Below are 12347 nucleotides of genomic sequence, written 5' to 3' on the forward strand. Positions count from 1 at the left end.
TTAGTAATAATATTAATACAATCATATTAATAATACATTAGTAATAAAAATAAATTCCTTCCCTTTGCTCCCTTCTCCCCCCCTCTCTCTCTCTCTCTCTCTTTCTCTCTCTCTCTCGCTCTGGTCCCTCCCCTACAGCTGAGTCTTTGTTGGGAGTGAAAACCCTGTAGTTTTTTTTTCTCCTTTTTCTTGTGTGTGTGTGCATCGTGCGTGAATGTGTGTGTGTGCACAGAGTGTGCAGTGTGTGTGTGCAGTGTGTTGGAGGGGGAATGAGGATCAGTGCTGTATTTCCAGTCTGGACTGAGGATTCACACAGACGCAGCACAGCGGCCTCCAGCCTGCAGGTACAGCCAGCACTCACTGAATGGATGGATGGATGGATGGATGGATGGATGGATGGATGGATGAATGACTGACTGAATGATGGAAAGAATGAAGGAATGAATGGTTTTATTATTTAGCTAAGTTCCTGATATTGTCTGTGTGTCAAACTTTTTGTCTTTGTCTAAATGCATGCAAAGTAAGAAAACATTTGAACTTTTATCTTAATGATAAAAAAGAATCAAAGCAGTGGAGTTATGAGGTTTTCTTATGATAGCTAAAAAATCTACAGTAAAACAGACACAGGGAAAGTATTACAAAAATGGTACAAAACAATAGCAATCAAAAATGAAGAACAATTAGCAGCAGTTCAGGATGTCTGCATTACCGATGCTACCAGACTGACCCCAGGTCTGATAAACTGAGGACCCACCAGTGCTGATGTTCCAGACAGCACAGAAGAAGAGGAACAGAAGTAGAAGAAAGAAAGACGTATCTGAGGATATCCAGATTTCCAAAACAGGAATTATAACCCCGGTATCGGACTTTGCAGACCAGCCAGTCTTGGGGAACACATTTCTCCAGTATCTGATGCTCCTATGGACTTTGGACATGAGTCAGATCTTCCCATGATCTGCACAGACTTTCTCTCTAGCTGAAATCTCCACTACTGAGCTTCTTTCTGGCTGCTGGAGTAGGAACACATTCTTCCAGAGAATATTTGGGGCTGCTGCATTAATGCAAAAGTTCTGGGACTTTGGGAAAGTTCTGCAGGCTCTGCTCTGCATCCTTTGAAAAGTTTTTCAAAATGTTTAGGAAAGGCAACATTTTTACATGTGGAGTAAATCTTAGATTTGCATAGCTTTGTCTGGTTAAATTGTTTTTTTTTTTTAACTGGAGGAAACCCTTATGAACATGATCCACCTGCTGTAAATGTTCTATACTTATTGAAGATTTATACAAACAACTTGCAACTCATGCCAAGAATCATTTAAGAGTTTAAAAGTCCTGAATGCACTGTGGATTGATTAAGCTGGGTGTGTTTTGGTTGCTCTCAGTGGTTCCCATATTTGCACCTTTTTGGTTACCATTGAGAGAACTCTGGAAATATCTAAATGTTTAAAAAAGAAACAGACAATCAAAGTCAAGAACAGTCTAAAATAAATTATTAAGAGTATTCTTCTTTATGTTCTAGGGAGGTTTTCCTTTTAAGTCTTGTTGGTGGTTATCCCTCATAATTTTAAGGAAGGTTCTCCAATGAGTCTTGGTTCTTTTCAGTGCTTCTTCATCATGTATTGTAAAATTCCACTTTTTGGGTTCTAACTCATGCATACAAAATAATTCTAAAGGTTCAAATGATGTTTTGAGTCTTGGTTCTCCTCAGTATTTCTTCCTCATGCTGTTAGGGAGGTTCTACTTTTGATTATTGGTTCCTCTTCTATTGGTTCGCCTTTTAGGTGTCGGATTTTCTCAGTGGACCTTCCTCATATTCTTAGGGCGTTTCTGCTTTTGCATCTCAGTTCTTCTCAGTGGTTCCTCTCAGCATGCTCCTGATCAGTGCCACCTTTGGCAGAGTGTTTTTTTTTTCCTGGAAAGCCTATTTGGAAAAAGGGCAATTTACATAAAACTGAACTGAGGATACTTAAACTGATCCAATCTGGAGGTTCTGTGAGGAACGTGTTGGTGCACAGGGTTTGCAGAGTTACACTAATGGAAAAAATGGCGTTATGATGCAATGGAAACTACTGTCTCTGAACTTGAGTCTCTCTTTCATTCTGATTTTAGACCGAAATAGTTTGTTTCTTTCTTTTTGGTCTTTTGATTTGCTGGGTTCTGCCTGACTGATCACTTGGATTAATGTTCATAAGGCTGACCATGATGGTTGTAGGGCTGATTGAGCCAATTCATCCATCTACTCACTGTGACTCCCCCAATCAGTTGCAATGCTCCCGACACTAGCAGAGTCAGTACAAGCACATGCCTCCTCTGAAACATCTAAAGATAAGTCATCGCCATCTTTTTGAAATCACCAGAATAACATCTCTAGGCATTGTGTTTGCTTTGAGGAAAGCACCAGATCCCCAGCTCTCTCAATTCTGCTCTCTCTGGCTCTGGCTGCTGATGTCAAAGGAGCATCACCCAGGATTCAGGCTTGTGATCTTTAGGCCAAAGTGTCAGTGTATTAGTCTTGGTCATCTGAGCAACTCAGAGCCCCATGTTGACGGAGTCTTGGCTGGTTGTTGGCTAGAGCTTGGTCAAATCATACATTATAGACTAGTCTATGAAATTTAAATAATTACAAGGAACAGGAAGAAGCTCCCAGAACTCTCTCAGCCGTAACATCAAAACTAATAACAGGTGATGTGAATATCATTAATTATACTATCTGGTTACAGTGGCTCCTTTTAAGAGATGGAATTTACATATTAGGCAGCAAGTAAGCAGTCTTGAAGTTCTTAAAGTTGATGTGTTGGAAACAAAAAAATGGCCAAGCTTCAGGATCTGAATCGCTTTAGCTTTGAAGGACTGAACTGTAATAGACAGACAATTGGTTTAGAAAATATCTAAACATCAGGCAGGTGTATGTGGATGTTCCTGGTATGCTGTGCTCAGCATTTACCAAAATTGTTACCAGAGGTCTTTGCTTGTCGCATTGTAAGTGATGCATAAGACAAGATAAAATTCAATTTGAGCAATGAGGGCAACCAGGGCATCCAGAGTGAGACACATCCCTGCAAATCTGATTGTTATTGTAGTTCAAACCATCAAACCACCTCCAAATGTGATTTGGGACTGATTAGCAAAAGTTTGGACTTCATGCTTTTTCTGACTGTCCAAACTATCTTTGGCCCAAAGATCGCAGGCCTGAATCCTGGGTGATGCTCCTTTGCCATCAGCAGCCAGAGCCAGAGAGAGCAGAATTGTCCATATCCTGTCTGGGTAGATAGACTCCCATTGTGATGCTTGTTGGCACAGGCGTGTATTGGCTAATGTATCAGAGCTGGGGATCTGGTGCTTTCCTCAAAACAAACTGGATGCCTAGATATGTTGATCTGGTTGCAGTTCAAAAAGATGCGATGACTGATCTTTAGATATTTATAATAATGTCTAAACATAAATGTCTAGACAGGTCAGAGCTGATTTGGTGGAATTAAAGACACTTTCAGTAGTTATTTAGTTTAAAATTGGGTAGGAACCCATTTTTACAAGAAATATTCTCCATGAAGCATCTTCACCAGTAACTTTCTTGATGGTTTCTCACAGCACATTAACCTCCACATTTTCAAATAGAAGAACCCCTAAACGTTATTCAAGGTACTTCTGCTTTAAACAGTGAGGCAGTTAATTTAAATGATTGGCTCCCAAGCTAAGCAGCTGATTGGCTGTTGGCAACAGACAGAAGTGTGATTTGCAAGACTAGTCAGCTTGTCCTCACTGCTGACTTGAGTCCGTGCCTTTGGTCTCCATTCACACAGTGCAGGACTGATGAAAAATCAAACCACTCAGACCTCATCTACTGTGAGCGATTGCAGCGCTGAATGCTGCAGCACTGATTAGCTGAGAGAGTGTGTGTGTGTAATTGTGTCAGTCTGAAGTGTTATGGAGTTAGAGAAACCAGATACATCCATTACGGACAGCTTGCGGAGTCTACAGGCCAGCGTCCAAGCCACTGGCTCTGAGAGATCATTCTGCAGCCACTGAGTCACTTTCCCCCTTCAAAGCTCTGCTAACTGCAGCCTAAATCAGCTCCTCCATCTGTACCCGTCTTCTACAGGCCCGCAGACTGACTGCAGAGCTTGCTCAAAAAATTAAAAAGTTAAATCAAATTAAATTTACTATTTACTGTAACTCATGACTTGACATCTGATTTGGCATTTGACTACTCTCTCCAAATTGATTTGTAAATTAATGTTGTTTTAACTTTAAAATTTAAGATAACATGAGCTATATTTACTTGTTCCAGTAATTTTGTTTAACATTTTAGTTCCTGAAGTGACAGATTGCTTTTTTATGAGTGAAATGTTGAGTATAACAATGAGCTACATATAAGTGAAACTCATTCATACAGCAAATGGCAACTTGCTCTTATAGCCACATGAAATGAAACACAATACACAAGAGAGGGGAACAACTACACACTGATGGCGAGTGAAGGGGTGAAAGAGACACACCCACTTGCATGAGCCAAAAGTGAACAGTTTCAAGTTCATTTAACTCATTTCGAATGTGAACTCCATGAGTTAAAGGTCTGACCGCTCATGAAATTGAAATCACAACCCTTTATTTGAGGAGTTAAGATAAATGAAAACAAGTTATCATGAAATATTGCTCAAATGTTTTTTTTTACAGTGCAGTTCATCCCTGTCCATTGACATATCAAATGGTAAATGAACTGAGCTTATTTACATATTATTCTTATAAGCATAGAAACAAAAAAGCTTGTTTACTTCTAAAGGATGGGAAATTTAATTGTACACTGTTTTCGGACACAAGCCCCCAAAAAGGGAGATTTTAGGAAAATGTTAGTATATGGGTCCTTTAATTACACTATATGGACAAAAGTAATGGGAAACTTATTTCTTTAAAATTAAGGGTATTACACAAGAGTTTATCCTGCTTTTGTTGTATTGGAGTAACTGCCTCCTACTGCCCAAGGAAGGCACTTTACTCAGTACTCCTGGCATTAGTCATGGTGCCAACAGATTTATCTGCTCCAGAGTCTTGTGTGTGTATGTGTGTGTATTTGCACATCTGTGTCAGCAATGAATGCTACTTATTAGAGCTGAATTGCATTAATTAGAAGAGGTCTCCACAAATAAGTGATACATATGTGATATAATACACATATAGATTTTTATCAGTAGAGTGTAGACTTGATGAGTTTGTCTTAAAAATTTCCACCTATATAAAAAGAAAATATTTTTAATTAGCTTTAACCCCACTGGTAAGCACTTGTGTGTCTCTCAATGGTCTGTATGTTAGATTTTCTTCCCAGCCAAGCAGCTTAATGAACACAGCCTCTGGTCTCTCAAGGTTATTTGTGGCCATATACTCCCTCTAGTGGCCATATAGAGTAATGCTGAAAAAAAGAAAAGCCTATAAATTTTTCAGATAATTAGCGAAACAAGACACAACAACGAGCTATAGAATAATTTAAATTCACTAAGAAAGAATTCATTAAACAATTGACATTTTATGTCATTTAATGTCCAAAATTTATTAATTAAAGTGAGCTAATTCATTCCAAATGAAATAATATCCTTTCATACATGCATTTTTCAGAAAAGCTTCTCTCTGGTAAAGGTTGCCAGGTGTATCTGAAGCTTACATGGAATTATTTGGCATATATAAGGCTAGAATAGCTCCTGACCTGGATAGAGTTCCTGTCATTAAGTAATAAAATAACAAAAAATATTAATACAATACAAATGTCCATTCTTTTATATGTATTACATTATTATAAAATATATTATGAATTATATATATATATATATATATATATATATATATATATATATATATATATATATATATATATATATATATATATTCAGCAAATTCAACCTAAATGTGTTCCACTTTTTATGGCTCATGTTCTGTATGTTTTCCTCTGAAGTTCAAATAAAACAAAAGTGCCAGTTTAACCAGATCATAATTAGCTCTTCCTTTGCTAAATTAGCCTTATTAGCCAGTACAAAAAATTGCCAGTCTCTCCTAAAGCAATAATTCAGTTAACATCTTCTCACCTAACACTGAGTTTGACGTCTCAGTGTATTTGCTTCTTTAAATTAGCTACAAGACTAATGAAGGTAATAGATAGAAGCTAATTAGCTTGTTGCTAATGCCTAAATCATCAAATTCTCTCCTGAATATGTATGGTGTTCAGGAATTTATATTGTATGCTGTTTATGCTAGTATAGCTAAAAACAATAGCATTTTGTTTTTTGCCCGCGTTTATAGATAGCAGTGACTCATACAGTGACAGAAACCACAAAAAGTAGGTCAGTTAGAGATTACTGAACACATTAGCCTTAAAGCCTCAACACAAATCTAACAGAGTAATCTACGCAGCCCATAAGGTGACATCATGTTTAAAAGAAAATCATGGCCACAACTTATTAAGGCATGGAAACTAGAATCTAATGTGTGGGAACGAGATAATTAAGGTCTGTTAATGAAATTTTAATGCGTGGAAACGAGATAATCAAGGTGTGGCCACGACTTATTAAGGTGTAGGAAAGAGGTAATTAAATCATAGCTATTAAGGCGTGGCCATAAGGTCTTTTTATTCACAGGTAACAAAGCAAGCAGCTCTCTACGGTTGTGCACAAAATGACTGCCTATAGAAGGTAAACAGGTGTTCTGCATCAGAGCTGAGCCCGTCAGCTTTTAATATGAGAATTAAGTGTCTTTTACTTCTACACCATGTCTCACAGCAAGAGACTCCAATGTATTGCCATAAAAATTTCCAAGATGAAAATAAAAATAAACCAATTAACTCTTCATTTTCTTACGAAAGAATTTCCCTGGATTAGAGCTTCAATGTAATATTCAGTTTCTTTGTAGTTATTATTTACAGAAATGCAAGCTTTATTATTCTCTGGCTACGACTTTATCTTATTCCCACGCATTGATATGTTGTGGCCACACTTTATTTATAAAAAAAAAAATGGTGTCACCTTAGGGGCTATGTAGTAATCTATTTGTTTCTTTTTGTTATTTTTTTGTCTATCAGGTGCAGGGGTGCATGTGTGATGGCGTCCATACCCCTGAGCGTCCTGCTCTTCCTGTTTATCCTCACTCCAGGTGTGTTCAGCATAGGTGAGGATGGGTACACCTGGCCTCAGAGGAAGCTTCCCCTCCTGCGCTTCAAACGGAGCATCCGGTTGGACAGTTCCAGCTTCACTGCTGAGCGGCAGGCCGAGCTGCACGGGACCTGTGGGATCGAGTGCCAGCGGGAACTTCCGAAGCCCAGCTTGCAGGACCTAGAGAACATGCTGTCCTACGAAACCATGTACGAAAATGGCACACGAATGCTAACCACAGTTAGCCTGCAGCAGGGCGCTGAGCTAGCTGCAAATTCCTCCTCGTCCCCATCTCGCCACAAGAGGGAGGTTTACGGCCCAGACACGCGGTTTACCATCTCTGACAAGCAGTACTCTCTCAAATACCCGTTCTCCACCTCTGTTAAAATCTCCACTGGCTGCTCTGGAGTGCTAGTTTCCCCCAAACACGTGCTAACCGCTGCACACTGCATCCACGACGGCACCGATTACCTGAAGGGGGCGCAAAAGCTGAGCGTGGGAATCCTCCGCAAGGGCAAGAAGGGCAAGGGCCGTGGAAAAGGAGGAGGGAAGAAAAGACAAGGGAAGGATGGAGAGGAGGCACAGGAGGAAGAGGAGAGGAAAGGAGAGAAGAAACAAAAAGGGGAAAAGAAAAAGGCAAAAGGTCGGAAGAGCCGGAGCAAGCGGAGCACAAAACCCGAAAAATCCTCCCTTCGCTGGACGAGGGTCAAGCAGACACAGGTAGTTAACCATGAAATTGTAACACATACCGGTTACTCCACACCACATACAGTCCACATATGGCAACCAAAGCTGAGCTGGATACACCTTTTGTCAAATAAATTCTTGAAACAGAAAACAACCTTGAAGTTTTAGAGCATTGGGACAAAAACAAAAGAAAAATTATGTAGATTGTAGAATATGTTTTTTTTATAAAAGTGTTAAAGGCATACTGACAGAAACAGCTTGCTTAATTGTAAGGGCAGAAATGTAAATCAAGATGATGATTATTGTTATTTTATTGTCCTTTTCCTTTAAGGTGCCCAAAGGCTGGTTCAAGAGTGTGTCAGATGGTGCCACAGCAGACTACGACTATGCCGTGCTGGAGCTGAAGAGGGCACAGAAGAGCCGCCACATGGACCTGGGCATCATCCCCTCTGTAAAGAAACTCCCAGCTGGCCGTGTCCACTTCTCAGGCTTTGATGACGACAGGCCTGGAAACCTGGTGTACCGTTTCTGCTCTGTTTCTGAGGAGTCCAACGACCTGCTGTACCAGTACTGCGACGCCAAGCCCGGTTCCAGCGGTGCCGGAGTGTACGTGAGGCTGAAGGAGCCCGGCAGCAAGAGGAAGTGGAAGAGGAAGGTCATCGGGGTGTTTTCAGGACACCAGTGGGTGGACGTGAATGGGCAGCAGCAGGATTATAACGTGGCCGTGCGGATCACACCGCTGAAGTTTGCTCAGATCTGTCACTGGGTGCATGGAGACTCTGGACAGTGTCAGAATGCTTGAGGCACTGCCGATGTAGCCAGATGGACTGAACTCTCTTTACCCCACAATTCCCATTCACCTTAGCCTTTAACCACAGTGGGTTAAAGCACCCTGGAGCACCCCTGCCCTGCCCATTTGAAGATAAATTCACGGGTATAGGATTGAAATTGACGAATAGGATCATTTTGCATTTATGAGACACAGATCTGGGGCTGGATTCATGAAAGTGGAATTTAAAAGATCTTAAAACATACAATATGTTTTATAACTTATTCATTCATACAGTACTTATGCATTCCCATACCCAATATTGCCTAATCATACCCATCCGTGTATATCTATACCCATCCAATCTTATCCATACCCATACTCATCTAGATTATCCATACCCAACCATACCATACCATACTTATCCTTTGACCATCTATACCCTCTTATTATTTATACCTTTTCCATTCCGTACCCATCTAAAAATGGTCATTTCTATTTATACCCATCCATTTCAATCCATACCCATCTAAACCCATCCATACCCATCTAAACCTATCCATACTTATTTGTACCCATCTATATCAATCCATATCCATCTAAACCCATCCATACTTATTTATACCTATCTATATCAATCCATACCATCTATATCAATCCATACCCATCTAAACCCATCCATACTTATTTATACGCATCTATATCAATCCATACCTATCTATATCAGTCCATACCCATCTAAACCCATCCATACTTATTTATTCCCATCTATATCAATCCATTCCAATCTAATGTAATCTAATCCAATCTACATGTATTTCCTCACCCATACCCATGTACCCATAATCTTCCACAAACAATCCATACTCATACATACCTATTAAAATTCATCCATGTAATATAAACTCATCATACTTATCTATACCCATACCTAACTGTGCCTTATCTACCAGTACTCATCTATACCCCTTCATACCCAACTGTACTGATATATACCCCTCCATACACAATCATAACAAACTATGCCCACATGTTTGGAAGATTTTCTTCTTAACACACTTTTCATGAATTCAGCTTCAGATTTCTTCACAACAATAGGATCCTTTTAATTCAGGTTTTGATAAAAAATATATATATATACATCATGCAGGGTAAGGGGACTCCAGGTACACCAGGTCCAGGATTGTAAACATCTACCGTCAACCACCGCAACCCCCACTACACTGCTTCATGTGGCGGAATCGCTTCTTCAAACAGCAACACAGTGTGGATTTATCCAGCAGAGAAGATGAATGATGGAGAAGATGGCGAAAAGCTATCAGGCGTGATGTATATTTTGTTGGTGGCCTTGTGTTATTTATCACCCAGAAGCCTCGATTGATGTTCACAACTAGGCTGTTGGTCACAGCAATTCCTCACTTTTTATTTTTTCTGTAAAAGACTGTTACCACCTTATTGCTGAAAACATTAATTTATTTTATTTTGTAACTAAATCTAGCTATAAAAGTGCTTTTAATTGGAATAAATTCCTGGCTGCAGTAGGATAGTTAGACTATAGACCTCGCATTGCGGGCTCAGTGATGCCCCGCCGAAGCTTCTGAATGCAGCTTGGATGCCTTTATTTTGAGATGGCTTAGGAATGAGTTTGCTAGATTTGGTTCAGTGACCCAGAAAAAAAATAGTTTTTCTGAGTGGGAAATCTTTGGTATATATATTTGGTATTTAGGTTTTTAAAGGAATAGTTCAGTGAAAATTTAATTTACACAGATTTCCTTTTACCCCAATTGTAGCCAATTAGCTAAATACTAAACATAAATATGGTGTCCAGATTTTGCTTCTTTAGATTAGTACTGAAACTACAAGGCTAATGTGGCTAGCTAACAAACTGTAACAGAATATTAACACCCCTTTAAACCCAAATGCCTTAGTGTGCTAATAGCTACACAAAACATTGAAAGAGACATTTTATCATGATCATATCACATAAATCTGTTAAATACCAGTAGTCGCTATGTTTGTTGTTTCACTGACTGTTGCTGTTGTTAGCAATGTAGCCTTTTGCTACTTTTGTTAGCTAGCTAATGAAATTGTATTAGTATCACATCACTATATTATAATGTACACTATCAATAAATGTCTATTTTCATACATAAGGTGCACCGGATTAAAAATCGCATTATGTCACATTAAAACTGTAATTCCTAAAAAAAAAACTAAAAAAACAATGAGTCGAACGAGCATTTGATGTTAATCTACACAGATTTCTCTCCTGAAAACTGTTTATTTGGGTGAGTAAAGCGCTTACTACATTTATTCGCAGTAAGCTTAGATTTCCAGAATTTCACTAAGGCTGGGTGTAGCGGCATTAGCATTAGCGGCTTATCGCTAGCGCTAGCAGGACGTACATGCCGTCTGACAGCGCTCCACTGAGGAACCCTGAGTGTCCCGGTAAGCCAGGCAGATATTAGCTAGCAGTTTTTCCCATGTTGCTCACTTGCTACCTCTTTATACCCATCTATTTCAATCTATACCCTCCTAAACCCATCCATACCATACAGGTATAGGTGTGGACACAGGCTACAGTCCAATATACTCATCTCTGAACGACAAAAAAGCTAGCACTTAGCATGGTTAGCGGTTAATGCTAATGCTGCTCCGGCAGTGCTAGCCTTCGTTATTAGCAGGCAACAGGCAAATAATACTTACTTCTGAACAGTAAAAGAATTAGCACCTAGTAATAAGATATAATATAATATAATATAATATAATATAATAAAATATAAGAAATAAATATAAAATCTTCCTTGCTTGTTTATAACTATAAAATCATATGTATGAATATTTTGAGCACTTTTTTGTGATTATTAGCTAGCTACAGTTGCCACATAGCTCAATTTCTAAGCTAATGCTGCACTGAATTTGAACTCAAATGTAGAAATTTAATAGTTCCAATAAAAAGTAAAATTTTAACTGGAACACCATTAACTCGCAGCCTAAAGTAGCAAAATTTGGACACCACATAAAAATCCTCTTTGACGGACTGCAGCTGGGGTAACAGAGAAAAGTCAATAAATTATATTTTCAATGAACATGATTTTTTTACTTTAATATTTTATATTTGTTTTTATTTTATTATTGTTTGTGTTTTTAGATCAAAATAAATAAATGTTTAACAGAATAGTCAGCATTCTAAACAAAAACTCTTTCAGTCACTGCTGAACTACAATGTAGAGGTAAATATTGGTATTGTTATTATTGATGTTAAACTGTTTTATATATATATATTTCCTGGGCGTTTGTCAGTTTGGTAACGCAAGGTTTCGCCCACAAATGCAGGTGCTCATGTTGACTCTTGGTGCTAATTTAATGTCTAATATTAAAGTTATCAATGTATATTTGCATAGTGTACTGTATAAGTGTAAGTATTAAATGTGAGGTTCAACTGATTGATTCAAAAGATGCAGTGTTATTTTCTATATTACATATATAAAAAGGTGTTTAAATGCTGGTACCATAGACAATGAATATCAATTCAATATTGAGTTTTAAGGATTGTAAATTTATTATTTTAAAGTTTTTTATCAGGGACCAAATACATTATAATTCATACATAAAAGTGTGAGAATATAAAAATGAAAGTTTAATTTTAAGTTTCGGGAAAAAAATCTCACTGCAGCATTCATATACCAGACAAGATTCAGGCAAATGTATAGGGATATTAGAAACTTCAGAAAAAATTATATTTCAGTTGTATAACCACATAA

The 12347-nt window shown here is 38.4% G+C and overlaps 1 protein-coding gene across 1 annotated transcript; it reads left to right on the plus strand.

Annotated features, from left to right (window-relative positions):
* Positions 1 to 203: 203 nt before the first annotated feature.
* prss35 (serine protease 35) lies at positions 204 to 12040 on the plus strand. The gene is made up of 3 exons (XM_007252999.4): positions 204 to 344; positions 7058 to 7847; positions 8146 to 12040. Exons 2-3 carry the CDS (start codon positions 7077 to 7079, stop codon positions 8614 to 8616), a joined length of 1242 nt encoding a protein of 413 aa, XP_007253061.2. The 5' UTR covers positions 204 to 344; positions 7058 to 7076; the 3' UTR covers positions 8617 to 12040.
* The last annotated feature ends 307 nt before the right edge of the window (positions 12041 to 12347 follow it).

Source organism: Astyanax mexicanus, chromosome 4 (genome assembly GCF_023375975.1).
Source record: "Astyanax mexicanus isolate ESR-SI-001 chromosome 4, AstMex3_surface, whole genome shotgun sequence".
Classification (NCBI taxonomy): Eukaryota; Metazoa; Chordata; class Actinopteri; order Characiformes; family Acestrorhamphidae; genus Astyanax; species Astyanax mexicanus.

What these genes read in the sequence shown, in the direction of transcription:
- prss35 (XM_007252999.4), top strand. Translation starts at nt 7,077, where the DNA reads ATGGCGTCCATACCCCTGAGCGTCCTGCTCTTCCTGTTTATCCTCACT. An exon ending in CGAGGGTCAAGCAGACACAG is followed by an intron (nt 7,848 to 8,145) that starts GTAGTTAACCAT and finishes TTTTCCTTTAAG; the next exon opens with GTGCCCAAAGGCTGGTTCAA.